General features: G+C 46.6%; 1 protein-coding gene across 1 annotated transcript; it reads right to left on the reverse strand.

Moving 5' to 3' along the window:
• Positions 1 to 11,480: 11,480 nt before the first annotated feature.
• On the reverse strand, positions 11,481 to 13,367 carry LOC114586639 (uncharacterized). The gene is made up of 2 exons (XM_028710296.2): positions 13,206 to 13,367; positions 11,481 to 11,978 (listed from the first exon to the last, which is right to left on the reverse strand). Exon 2 carries the CDS (start codon positions 11,955 to 11,957, stop codon positions 11,481 to 11,483), a length of 477 nt encoding a protein of 158 aa, XP_028566129.2. The 5' UTR covers positions 11,958 to 11,978; positions 13,206 to 13,367.
• Between the last annotated feature and the right edge of the window lie 1,486 nt (positions 13,368 to 14,853).

Genomic DNA, 14,853 nt, shown 5'->3' on the forward strand with positions numbered 1-14,853 from the left:
CTTCCCCTCCATCGCTGCTGCTAGGGAATTCCATTAAAGGAATCCAGGGGCTCGCCTTGCTTTTGTCTGAACCCTGTCAAGGGGCTAGGGCCAAGCCAGAGCCCCTGGGAGCACCTGGGGTGAGCAGTGAGATTGAAGCCTTCTCGCTCCCCCAGGATGCTTTCCTTTACTGACATATGGTGGTGCCCAGTGTCAGTCCTGTTCCTGCCACTGTGCAGGTTCAGGTAGTCTGGAACCAATGCCTAAGCAACCACTCACATGCTGTAATCAATAAAGTTGTGGCCAAAATGAATGCCAAAAACCTTAAACTATATTCTATATCTACTGTGTCTTTATTTTGGGGGTGGTTTGGGGGGTCTTCACACGCAAATTTGTGGAGGGGCAGGACCAGGGTTCAAATCTCCATTCAGTCATGAAGCTCACTGTGTGATCCCGGGCCAGCTATTCTATTTCTTAGCTTAATCCACCTTAGAGGGTGATCATTGGTAGGGTGAAATGAAAAAGGGGGAGAACAGTGTTCACTGCCTTTAATATCTTTGGCCAAAAGGCAAGATATAAATGTACAGTGGTACCTCAGGTTACAGACGCTTCGGGTTACGCGTTTTCAGGTTACGGATGCGCAGAAACCCGGAAGTACCATAATGGGTTACTTCCGGGTTTCAGCGCTCACGCATGTGCAGAAGCACAAAATGGTGTCACACATGTGCGCAGATGCGGCGCTACAGGTTGTGAACGCTGCTGGTTGCGAACGTGCCTCCCACACGAATCATGTTCGCAAACCCGAGGTTCCATTGTAATGGTAATAGGGATGGAGGTGAAACCGGGTTCAGTTTGCTTTGCCTGGAACAATAAATGAACCAAAACACAGCCATCCTCTGACTTTCACACTTCTTTTAATGTTGCCATGCGTTTCTACAGCCAAGTAATTTGTACAAAAAAATGCATATAGCGGGGGGCATGTGTGCATAAGGTGCATATATTCATGAAGATAATATAAAAATGCATTGCATTAGTACTGTTCAGGAAGACTGTTTTTAAAAATGAAAACTGATGTCGAAATGTGGAGAAATAAGAAACTGACATTGACAGATGTTCCTTTCCCTGTGTAATGAGAAATATATAAGAAGCTGTGTCAGGGAAATAACACTTTGCTTCTTCCAGGTTAAAGAGACCTGGAAGTCCCCCAAACTCTTCATGGCTTCATTCCAGATTGCAGAAGATGATTCTGAGAAACAAAAGTCAATTTCAACTCTTGTCTCCTGGGGTGGGGGGTGGAATGCTAAATAAATTGATATATATATATTTTCAAATAAAAAATAAAAAAGGTCCAAAATTCCTTGCAAACCTCACACTTCCAAATGACAAAAGATGGCTGAATGCCATGTATCTTAATTGAGACGCCAATATATGGAGGACTGAGGCCTTGCCTTATGTTGGTTGGTTTCAGTTTTGCCAATGACAACCTACTTTTCATATTCTTAATATTTTAGTTACAGTGGAGTCACTCCCTTGAGCCTCTTTTTTTAATAACAACAAATAGAATCCTCTTGGGGTAAATCTGGGACGGGTTTCCTTTGGATTTCTAGATTGAAATGATTATAGTTCAGGGACAAGTGAAGAAGGATTTAATAACGCATAAATGACTTGCCGAGAGCCAGTTAAAACACACATCTATATCCAGGCCTATCTAGTTTCTAAACACGGTGCTTTGACTTCTGAAGAGGGTGATTCAGGAATCGTTTCTGATGACCAGGCACAAAACAGTCCTGTCTCAGTCAGAACACAACAAATGGGGGCCCTGCTCATTTTTCACCCTTTGGCAAAATTTCAGCAAATCACATACCCTCCAACGTTTCTCCAATGAGAATAAAGGTAAAGGTACCCCTGCCCGTAAGGGCCAGTCTTGACAGACTCTAGGGTTGTGCGCCCATCTCACTCAAGAGGCCAGGGGCCAGCGCTGTCCGCAGACACTTCCGGGTCACGTGGCCAGAGTGACAAGCTGCATCTGGCGAGCCAGAGCCGCACACGGAAACGCCGTTTACCTTCCCGCTAGTAAGTGGTCCCTATTTATCTACTTGCACTCGGAGGTGCTTTTGAACTGCTAGGTTGGCAGGCGCTGAGACCGAGCAACGGGAGCACACCCCGCCGCGGGCATTCGAACTGCTGACCTTTCGATCGGCAAGCCCTAGGCGCTGAGGCTTTTACCCACAGCGCCACCCGCGTCCCTCCAATGAGAATAGGAACATCCTATTCCATAATAATAATAAATTTATACCCCGTCCATCAGACTGGGTTACCCCAGCCACTCTGGGTGGCTTCCAACATATATTAAAACATAATAAAACAATAAACATTTTTTTAAACTTCCCTATACCCAGTCCTTTATTCAGAACTATGACGGCTAGGGCACAGGCCACAGCTGAGTGGCTAGGTCTGCACAAGGTCAGGATAGAATTTAGAATCATAGAATCATAGGCTCCATCCCTAGTTCAATCCCCAGCATGTCAGGAGGGTCTGGTGCACTGTGTGGCCTGCAGGATCCGTGCCGAAGTACTCTTGGTATGAAAAGTTGGACCACCCTGACACAGGAGAATTCTGTAGGGGGGAAAAACTAAAATTCAAATTAATATTATAAAGGCAGGAATACTTACCTGGAGGTATGATTGCTTTCAGTTGCATCTATGGAAACCAATGAAAAAAAGGGGGGATGTTAGTTGTGTGGTATACAAAAAAATGAATCCTGTTGCAATCATGTAGGCGGTCACAGGTTCAATCCAGTGGCGTAGCGTGTTTTGCTGGTGCCCGGGGCACAGGTGCTGGGCTGGCACACAGGCACTGGGCAGGGGTGGGGCGTGGAGGGTGAACGGAGCCCTGCCATACCAACCCAGCCTTCACCGCTGCTGCTGCTGGGGTGGCCTCCAACCAGTGCCACACTGGGGCCACACTGCACCACCTGCTTACCTGTGCAGGGGGGAAGCCTTGGCCCACAAATCCCCCCTGATGCCCATGAAGAGGAGCGCTGGGCAAGGCCACCCTGGGGTCAGCCCTTGCCTCCCTGCCTCCCTCCATCCATGCCCACTCACCATCTAAGGAGTGCACCAAGCAAGGAGTGAGCAAGTGCTGGCTGGATAGACATTCCGTGAGGGGGCTGGGGATGCAGCGATGAGACCGGGCTGGCCTCCAGAGCCCAGAGACCCCCAGTAGCAGACAGGGAAGGAAGGGGAGCCAGGAAAGAGGCCTACTAGGATGCATCTGGGTGGGACAGGGATCCCCTTGGAAGCCTGTGCCTTAATGGGAACTCCTGGTTTGTGACTCCTCAAAATTGTTTGCCTGTGGGCATGGCCCCCCTGACCTCCCAAACTACACCCCAGCATCTCCAGGTGGGGCTGGGAGAGAGACCAGTCTGAAGCCACTCCCAGTCAGTGTAGACAATACCAAACTAGATGGAGCAACACGTTCTGACTCAGTACAGTACAACGCTCTATGTTCCTATTTCAATCATCGCTTTATCCATGATCCATGAGGACTAGACCCTTACTTTAATTCAGCATTCAGAATGCCCCAGGTTCAAACTCAAGCAACTTCAAGTATGACTAGGAAAGACCCTATTCTAAAATCTCCCTAGGGAGCTTCTGCCAGTCAGTGTAGGCAATATTGAGTGATAATGGGTTAAGGGAGTCTGTCTCAGTCCATCCTGTTCCCATTCAGAAAGCACAGACACAGGTTCTTGTCCCTTTCCACGTAAAACCACCAAAGCCATGAAACTAATTTACTTCTCTGGATATATATTTTTTTAAAAGAATAAAGAGTATTTCATTAATCCTGAATTACTGGGCTTCCTAATCCTTGGCAAGGTTGGAGGTGCAAACCTCAAAGGGGAGTGTTAGGGCAGTTAGGTTGCACTCAACTTCCAGGGTTGCCTAGTCTGACTTCCTGGGAATGGTGAATGGCCAGAGGGAGGGAACATTAGACATCAAAGCACGTGGGGGAAAATAATAATGGTGTTGCTCTATCCAGTAATTTTGCCTTGGCCACCTGCAGCTTAGATGTCATGTTATTAGAACCTTTTGACATTTATATACTCCAGCACAGAATGTATGCCGAAGAAAAGCAACATGCATTGATCTGCTGAACTGTTTTCCATAATACGTGTGTTATGTAAACCTTTGTTGGCTGAAGAAAAATAATGTTGAAGACTGATCGAACCGATTCTGAGGAAAATACCTCGCAGTACAGACGACACCTATATCAGACACCTCTTAGCTGACAAAGAGCCCAAAATTAACAGGAACGTGGCAAAGTACTGTTACATTGCAACAAGAATAAGACGAGCAATGATGTCAACAACGGAGTTCAAATTGTAAACATCGAAGGAACGATAATAAACAGTAGTGACACCTGAATTAAATTTTTAAAACCTTAAAAGTCGAAACCTGGCCATAAATATAAGCACCAATTCTGTGAATTGGCCATATTTCTACTGTTATTTGTAGCACAATACTACTTTTAATGTCATATTTCTTTTTATAAATTGCTTTCTGGTCACTGACCGTATTAAAGATATTTGAATTTGAATTTGAATACAAAGTATTGTTCTTTCTTTAAAACATAAATAAATCAAAGTTTATTCATTCGTTTGTTGGGTTGTTTGTTTGTTGTATTCTGTTATTCTATAATAGCTGGTGCATCCCATTTTATTTGCCGTCTTATATAGACAGTGGACGTGGGTGGCGCTGTGGGTTAAACCACAGAGCCTAGGACTTGCCAATCAGAAGGTCGGCGGTTCGAATCCCCACCACGGGGTGAGCTCCCGTTGCTCAATCCCTGCTCCGGTCCCCAGCAGTTCGAAAGCACGACAAAGTGCAAGTAGATAAATAGGTACCGCTCCGGTGGGAAGGTAAACGGCATTTCTGTGTGCTGCTCTGGTTTGCCAGAAGCGACTTAGTCATGGTGGCCACACGCTGGCTCCCTCAGCCAATAAAGCAAGATGAACACCGCAACCCCAGAGTCGGCCACGACTGGACCTAATGGTCAGGGTTCCCTTTACCTTTATAGACAGTGGAGGGGGAGAACAGATCAACTGATCAATTCATAGAGACAGTCCTTTTCTGGGTGAATGTTAAAGTCCACCCTCGGTCATAGGTGGACCATGGGTGGATATAAGATCAGCCAAGAATCTAAAGGGACCACATCTGATCTAGAAGCATAATTGTGTGGCACAGATACATTTCATTCATCCTCACTAAATGAAGGTGGAGACAAAAGCTCTTTTCGTTATAATACCAGTGAAGTCAGCAGAATAACAACAGGAGCTGACTTGAGGCAATCTGGAGCTGGCTACTAATCACTTAGAGGAGCTGTCATTCCAAATTATATGGTAGAGGATGACAGAGAAGTGTAATGAGCCACAAATGAGCTGTGGGCCATCTCTTAGATCAAGACATCTGACGTGTTGTCCTCCAGATATTTTTTGGGCTGCAACTCCCATCAGGGTAGCCAATGGTAAGGGATGGGTGGGGAGATGTAGTTTAACAACATCTAGAGGGCATCAGATTGGGTATCCCTGTCCTAGATAATACATTAGGCAGCTGAAGGAGCAATATAAACGGACCTGCCATTGAATGCTCCTGTAAGAACCTCGCTGCATTCCAGGAGAGAATGGTCTGCACAAGGTAAGAGCCAACTGAACCAGCAGTCTGGACAAGATAAGAATGGACCTGTGGTCCACCTAGTGCAGTATCTCACAGTGGCCAACCAGATGACTCTTGGGGATCCCTCAAGCAGGGCCTGTGCAGGAACAGTGCTCCCTGCCCTTGTGTTTACCAGTAAGCCTTCATTGCTGGTAGTCATCGATAGCCTTTGTCCCCTTGCATTGGTCTAATCTTCTGTTAAAGGCACCCAAGTCAGTAGACCATCACAGATAAACTTCTGGCTGCATGACGAAGTACTTAGTTTTGCCTGTCCTGAATCCTCTGGCCTTCAGTTTCATTGGATGTCCACAAGTTCTAGCATCATGAGAGAGGAGGAAAACTTTTAGCTATTCCCTTTCTCCACACCAAAGTTGCAGATTGGGTGAGCTGTCAGGCGATAGGTGTGTGAGTGGATGAGTTGTCAAGGGAAGGGGTTTGCCCAGGTGGAGGGCCATTAGTAAAAAGGTTGGTGGGTAGATGGGGTATGCAAGCAACCAAGGTTGGCAGCGCCTAGCAATCTCTCTCTCTCTCTATCTATCTATCTATCTATCTATCATTTATCTATCCATCCTCTGGACCTATCATTGCCTGATTAGTCTCTCCATGCCCCTGCTTCCTTTAGGGAATACCTTTCATTGGCAATATAAATGCTTTTGATGTGCATACCTCCCACACATACCCCCAGATGTTCTCCGCATGTTCTCTCTACTAGTCAAATGTCCCAGCAAGTTCCTAGGTGTCTCCTTCCCATTTATTTCTCTTTCTTGCTCTGTCTCTGTTTTGGAGAGAAGGTTGTATCCAGGGCCGGTTCTATTTAGAACAGACCCATCGAAATGAATAAACCTGGGTTAGCCCTGCCCCTTGCCTTCAGTTGGTATACTCTGAATACGACCAGCATTAGAAAACACTCGGAGAAATGCAGAACCAAATGTCCACAAAGAGCGAGGGTGGGGAAGCACCAGCTAGCAGGCCAAATTTGGTCTGCAAGGCAGTTTCAGCCCAGCTACGCATACCTGTCTTACACTTGACATCATATATGTGGAGCAAGTGAGGACAGGGCTTGGCTGAAAGGGTATTTGCAAGCACTGCCAGTTAGTAATGCTTGCAAAACCCTTGTGCAACACTTCTCAAGCATCTGGCTCTTTGCAAAGCACTGTGCTTTGATGGGGTCTAGGGACGCGGGTGGCGCTGTGGTCTAAACCACTGAGCCTAGGGTTTGCCGATCAGAAGGTTGACGGTTTGAATTTGTGCAACAGGGTGAGCTCCTGTTGCTTGGTCCCAGCTCCTGCCAACCTAGCAGTTTGAAAGCACGTCAAAGTGAAAGTAGATAAATAGGTACCGCTCCGGCAGGAAGGTAAACGGCGTTTCCGTGCGCTGCTCTGGTTTCGCCTGAATCGGCTTAGTCATGCTGGCCACATGACCTGGAAAAACTGTCTGTGGACAAACGCCAGCTCCCTCGGCCTGTAAAGCAAGATGAGCGCCGCAACCCCAGAGTCGTTTGCGACTGGACTTAACTGTCAGGGGTCTTTTACTTTTACCTTTAGTACCTGGTGGGACTAAAGGATAGGGTTTAGCCCTATCCTTCTGTTCATGCTGCAGCCCTGGTGAAAATCACAGGGCACAACTGCAATTTGTACCAGGAGTTGGCAACCTACCATTGGTGCCAACAGAATTGTGGTGTACCCAGGCCCAGGGAAATAACCATACACTGTTATTTTATTTACAGCCCAGCCTCCAGAATTTTCCCTCCTCCTCTTTCATTGGACTAGGAGAAATCCTGCCACAGGCTTCAGTTTAGAGCCCTGCTAGTGATCTGTTTATAACCCTTCATATACAGATTCCTGCATTGCAGAGGGTTGGACTAGATGACCCTCGGGGCCCCTTCCCATTCTGCAATTCCACGATTCTAACGCTCAGTGCCTATAAAGAGCCTGAATCCAGCTGTGGCTGTTCAACAGAAAAAAAACATGAAATGCACACCTCTCTATGCACCTCTCTGTGCAACCACACAGACATGCTTCTTTTGTGATATATTTTTCCTATGCCTTTCAGCAATGAATGTGCTGCCCACCTCAGGTGGAACAGATTCACCAGGACCGGCCCACGCATGAGGCAAGGTGAAGCAATGACCTCAGGTGGCAGGATCCACAGGGGCAGCAGATGGTCATGTAGATCTTTATTCCCCGTTGTTCAGGATGTAGATCTTCACTCATCCCTTCTTCCATGGTGGGGAGGGGGGGTTGTCATTTTGAGATTGGCCATCTAGTCCAGATAAAGATTTATTTATTGTTTTATTTATTTATTATCTTTCTATACCACTTTTATCTTCCAAATATCCCAAAGTGGTGTCCATGGTTCTCCTCCTCTTCATCTCATCCTCACAACAACCCTATGAGGTAGGTTAGCCTAAGACATGGTGACTGGCCCACGGTCATCCAGTAAGCTTCCTGGCTGAGTGGGAATTCGAACCACGGTCTCCCAGGTCATAGTCCAACACTCTAACCATTACATAAGATTTTATTTATTTATTTATTTATTTATTTATTTATTTATTTATTTATTTATTATTTAATTAATTTATATCACGCTCTATACCTGGAGGTCTTAGAAAGATCACAGAAAAGATCACAATATATAAAACTAAAATAAAAACAATAAGCCAATAACACCCCCCCCCCAAAAAAAAGAGCCACGTTTTAAAAGGGTATGGGATGTCGACCAAATCAACCAAAGGCCTGGTTAAGAAGGAATGTTTTTGCCTGGCACCTAAAGGTGTATAATGAAGGTGACAGGCAAACTTCCCTGGGGAGAGCATTCCACAGACAGGGAGCCACCGCTGAGAAGGTCACATAATACTTGCTCCTCCACAAGGTGTGAACTTAGCCACACAATAGGAGGCAGGAGGCAATCAAGTGCAGCACATGCTGCAGACAGAAATCCATTGGGATGGTGGTTGAATCCTGATACAGTGGTACCTCGGGTTACCAACACTTCAGGTTACAGACTCCGCTAACCCAGAAGTAGTACCTCGGGTTAAGAACTTTGCCCCAGGATGAGAAGAGAAATCATGCGACGGCGGTGGGAGGCCCCATTGGCTAAAGTGGAACCTCAGGTTAACAACGGTTTCAGGTTAAGAACAGATCTCCAGAATGAATTAAGTTCTTAACCAGAGGTACTACTGTACTACTACTGTAGCTAGGGGGATTTGTAAATACTCTTATTGTTCTTTGGGGAAGAGGGTAGTTAAAAGGTTTCAGGAACTGGGGTTATTGACAGGGGTGGGTGATGGGCTCACGTTTCTACATGCCAAACATTCCTACTTCGTGACATATTTGTGATGTATTGATGATGCTGTTGAAAAATGTATTGCGGGAAATGGGGAGAGGTCTTAAAAGTCCACGCAACCCCATGCTCGGGGTTCCTACTCTTTGTGTGTTTGAACCTTGTTGCAACAAATGAAGATCAGGTCTACTGACCGCTGTTTGCTTCTTTCACTTGGCTGGAAACTCCTTCTTTTGCTAACCGGAGAGACCCATGGGGAGAAGCACCCCGACGAGCTGGGCAGTGGAGTAAATCCCCAGGATTTTCCTTTATCACATTGATAGTCCTTTCCTCCATGAATTTATCTTCTCTTCTTTCAAAGACATCCAAGTTGGTGGCCATCCCTCCGTCTTGTGGGAGTGAGTTCCATAGTTCGACATTGTGCTGTGTGTAAATGACCCTGAGCCAGCTGGACCAACGATATGGCTCAGCAGAAGGCAGATAACTATGTTCTGGAGCTCAGGGAGGCCTTGCTGCTCAAGGAAAGGACCCAAGAAATGCTCTTGTAGACCCTTCCTGCCCAGCAGAAGCCCAAGGCCAGACTGGACTTAGTTGGTCCAGGACATCCTTCGCTGAGGAGCTGTAATGATACTGCTTTTCCACACAAAGCAGTATTTAGCCATTCTGGATACCATACTTAGAAGTTACAGTGATGCTTCTCACCACATGGGACAACAATCACCCATTCCTGCCACATGCAAATATGCAACCACTTTTATCTCCTTGCATTTAGATGTTCTGTACATGACATAACCTTCCAATTGACTTCCAGGTTTGCCGTAGGTGCAATTGGGTCACAACTGAAGGAAGCATGGAACGAAAGAGGTTGTTTTTGTTTGTTTTTGTTTTTTTCGTGCTGGATTTTCTCAAAATGTATGCTGTTTCACTAGAGGTTTCCACCCCACCCCAAACACCAGTCACTTTTCAGGGACCACCAACTATTTTATGCTGATGGGCACATTTTGATTTTTGTATAAGTGCTGTGGATGCCACTAAATCTGGTTACTTCCCCCCATTCTCCATGAAATCATTCCCTCCCAAAGAAGAGGGGGCCGGGGAGGGAGTCAACACTTCATGCTTCTATGAGATCTGGATAAATTCAGACCCAAATGCATTAATCTCAGTCTTGTGAAGCACATGGAGCTGGAAAGGATGAGTGGGGAAAGCTCACTCTTCCAACTTCCTCCTTCAGCTATATGTGCAGTGGCACCTCTGGTTACAGACGCTTCAGGTTACAGACTCCGCTAACCCAGAAATAGTACAGTGGTACCTCGCAAGACGAATGCCTCACAAGACGAAAAACGTGCAAGACGAAAGAGTTTTCCGTTTTTTGAGTTGTTCCGCAAGACGAATTTCCCTATGGGCTTGCTTCGCAAGACGAAACGTCTTGCGAGTTCTTGCGAGTTTGTTTCCCTTTTCTTAAAGCTGCTAAGCCGTTAATAGCCGCTAAGCCGCTAATAGCCGTGCTTCGCAAGAGGAAAATACCGCAAGACGAAGAGACTCGCGGAAAGGATTAATTTCGTCTTGCGAGGCACCACTGTACCTCGGTTTAAGAACTTTGCTTCAGGATGAGAACAGAAATCGCATGGTGGTGGCGCGGCAGCAGCAGGAGGCCCCATTAGCTAAGGTGGTGCTTCAGGTTAAGAACAGTTTCAGGTTAAGAACAGACCTCCGGAATGAATTAAGTTCTTAACCCAAGGTACTACTGTACTTTTCCAGGGGAAAAAGGGTAACAACACAGACCACCACAAGGGGGTAGTGAAGAGAATTATATAAACTTTATGGGTGCCAGGAAAGTTCTCAAGGGTGCATTGTTCCCAACGACTTAGGTCACTACCAATATAGGTCACCATCAAAGGGTAGCCTCCACAGTAACTCGTGTTTAAGGGAAGAAAAGTGTCTAAATGCCAAAGAAGAACAGGAGACCAGAGTTATGATGCAGGTTAAGTTGTATTAAGAATGGGGGAAAGATATTTGAGTGAACAAATACAAACACTCAAGAAGTTGGATATTTTTGAAAAGGACAAATCTGAAGAAGTATACATGAATCGTTTCTGGATTACAAATCCCTTCCCAGAAAGAGATCAGTTATATTGTTGGCAATTATAAAAACTCTCCCCGCCATTTTCACAGATGTACCAAACTGACTGGGAATAAATTCCAGGGGCCAAGTTCCTTGTCCATAGTTTGTCTGTTCTTTGCTATGCTAGAGGGGCGCAAAAGAGCTGTACAGATAATAAATAAAAGCCAGGGGAGGGGAAAGCACATCAACAGTGGGATAGAGGGGGGTTATGTTAAGATGAGAAATGGATGCATGAAAGATAGCCATGGGTCTGACTTTCAGGTTTGCTGGGTGCCCCCATTGCCCAATGGCTTAATCAGGAATTGAGAATCCTCAGAATATCTTAAACCCAGGCTTGAATGCTTTGCAGTGGATATTCTTTTCCCTAAGAAACCTTCCATATTTACTTAGCAGGGGCGGTAACAGATGCTTCCTCTGTCTCCAACGAATCCATAGCGACTCCCAAGTCCAAAACGAGATCCTCTAAGACCACCAGCTCCAAGAGCACCGGCTCCAAGAGAACCAGCTCCGAGGAACCCACTGCCCAAACCACCAGGGGAGCATGGAGCATTTCCTCCTACGGCCACTGGCTCACAGCTAGCAGAGAGGATGGGTCCTGGGATGGTCACGATGCAGGCTGGTGGCTGGATCACGACCTCTGATGGTGGGATCTGGTTGATGCATGAAGGGGCGACACCAGAAAGAATACCAAGACTAGCAGAAGGGATGCCGGATCCAACCAGGGCACCGGAGCCATAGCCATAGGTGTCGCCAAGGCCAAGGCCACCAAGGCCTCCAATGCCACCAAGACCTGCTGATCCAAAACCGACGACTGGGGTGGAGGCACAAGATGGGACAGCACAGGATGGTCCACAGTTTGCCATGGCTGAGTGTTGGAGGTGAGTCTGAAAGGGCATAAAAGGGAGCAGAAAGATTATTATAGGTAAGGAGTGCTACAATGCATTAGAGCCTAAGTTAGGTTACCCAATGGCCCATCTAGTCCAGCATTATCTTCTCACTGTGGTCTTCCTGATGTGGCAATGGGAGCTTTGTAAGTAGAACACAAGCACAAGAGCACCCCCCTCCGCTATTCAGAAGCATTACTGCATTTGACCATGGAGGCACAGCAAAGGTGTCATGCCTAGTAGCCATTGAAGGTCTGAAAGGATGCAGGAAGGAGCATAAACAATACTGAAGGCAAGAAGAGCTGCAGTGTTCCAGGGTGACTTGAGATATTTAGCCTCACCTCCCCCACCACTACTACAGTGAAAAAAATCATGTGTTTTTTAGTGCCATAAAATGGTGGTTGGCACCTTTACAGAGGTGAGAATGTCCCTAAGTTGATCTGTTGCTGAACTCCTGCTCGCATTCATCCCTTTCTGCTGGCCTTGCTGAGTGGTGCTGATGAGAGTTGGAGGCTGATAGAAAATATGAGCTTGAGAGCTGGAGGCTGATGGGTATCTGGAAGACCACAGCTCTCCTCCTTCTACTCTATTACAATTTGGAGAGTTTCAGGTTGACCAAGGCTGTCCTAGCTAGTACAGAAATGCTCTAAATGTTTTTTATGTCACTTGCTAGTGAAGTCATCATAATCAATTGTCTACATTCTCCAGGCTAAAGCATAAGCGGCTTCCAGGACAAGGAAGACTAAGGCATTCCCAAATTCAATGTTGTCCCCTCCAGAGTTTGCCAGATTCCTACCTGCATGGCCATTGGTCAGGAATGATGCAAGCTGCAGCTCAACAGACTTTGTGAACTCCAACTCCTATCATCCACACCCATAATGGCCAATGGCCAGGGCTGATGGAAGCTGTAGTACACATGTGAAGATAGTAAATGCCAGCTGAATCAGTCCTTCACCCTATTATCACAGTGTTGAACCAGATGCCTTTTGGAAACCTTCAAGTAGGGTCTAAGAGCATCCACAACACTTCCCTCTCGTTGCTTCTGGTCATTGGCATTTGGAAGTACTACTCCTCTAACAGTGGAGGTAAAACATAACCAATGAACATGGTCAACATGGCCTAGCTCATTGGTTGCATTGCTGAACTTCTTCACACTCTACCCAAATTAAGCTCCTGAAATTTAAGGCGGTTAAAGCTACCAAGATGACTTGGGCAAGCCAAGCTTACCTGTTCCTTTGAGGAATGGAAAGGCAGGAGAAGCTGATCAGTGAAGCTGTTGGAGGACTCTGGATGGATGAGGGCTTTTTATACTGTGTCAGTGGCATCCTTGACAGCCCAGTGACATCACTTTGTTCTCAAGTTCCACCCTCAAGAACTGCTGATTCCATCATGTGCAAAATTACTTTAATAATTCCAGTGATGTCAGGGCCAAGTATTACGCTCTCCTCAGCATATTACAATGAATCACCCAGATTGCATTTTCGTGTTCTCTATTTCGCTCTGTGAGAATTTTCATTACATTTGCAGAACCCCTTACTTCTGTTATCCCCAAAATGGGAAACTGGTGTGGCCCTCCAGAATGTGGCTGGACTCCAGGTCTTAGAATCATAGTTGAAAGGGATCCCCAAGGGTCATCTAGTCCAACCCCTGTAATGCAGGACTTTCAGCTAAAGCATCCATGACAGATGGCCATCCAACATCTGCTTGAAACCCTCCAAGGAAGGAGAACCCACAACCTCCCAAGAGAGATGGTTCCACTGTTGAACAGCTATTGCTGCAGAAAGTTTTTCCATATGTTTAGTCAGAATCTCCTTTCTTGTAACTTGAGGCCATTGGTTCGAGTCCCACCCTCCAGAGCAGGAGAAAACAAGTTTGTTCCCTCTCCCATGTGACAGCCCTTGAGATATTTGAAGATGGCTATCATATCTCCTCTCAGTCTCTTCTTTTCCAGGCTAAATATACCCAGCTCCTTCAACCGTTCTTCATAAGGCTTGGTTTCCAGAACCTAGAAACCATTTCTGGAAATCATCCCTGACCATAGGGCATGTGGCATTCTAAACCAGATGTAGCAGAAATGATGCTCTACCATTGTCTCTGATCATTGGCTCTGCTGCCTGTGGACTAAAGAGAGATGCAGCTCAGAAGCAACCGGAGGGCCGAAGGTTAGCAAATTTTGTACTTAAGGGCTTGCCGATGGGAAGGTCAGTGATTCGAATCCCTGTGACGGGGTGAGCTCCCATTGCTCAGTCCCTGCTCCTGCCAACCTAGCAGTTCAAAAGCATGTCAAAGTACAAGTAGATAAATAGGTACCACTCCGGCGGGAAGGTAAACAGCGTTTCCGTGCGCTGCTCTGGTTTGCCAGAAGCGGCTTAGTCATGCTGGCCACATGACCCGGAAGCTGTACACCGGCTCCCTCGGCCAATAATGCAACATGAGCGCCGCAACCCCAGAGTCGTCTTCAACCGGACCTAATGGTCAGGGGTCCCTTTACCTTTACCTATAGGACTGAACAAAAAGGACTGTAAAATATAAAGTGCTCGTTGTTCTTGCCTGTGATGTTACCGAAGGGAGGAGAGGGTTCTCCACGCCTGACACCCACTTCCCAATAGCCACTACGAGTTGCTCAAGTGAGGAGGCCGCCAGCAGCAGCAGCAGCCATAGACAGGCAATAGGATGCTCCCTCACAGTCACCACTGCCATTGCCCCTACTCGGAACAAGCACTGGTTCATCCTCCTGCCCAAGCTTGGCAGAGAAAATAAGTACATTCTGGGATCAAATCAGAAGCCGAGATGGCTTTTGCAATTCTGGGACTGTCCCTGGAAAATAGGGACACTTGCAGGGGGCAGGCGAATGAGCCTGCATTTTGACTCCTAA

This window comes from Podarcis muralis, chromosome 16, assembly GCF_964188315.1.
Source record: "Podarcis muralis chromosome 16, rPodMur119.hap1.1, whole genome shotgun sequence".
NCBI classification, from domain to species: Eukaryota; Metazoa; Chordata; class Lepidosauria; order Squamata; family Lacertidae; genus Podarcis; species Podarcis muralis.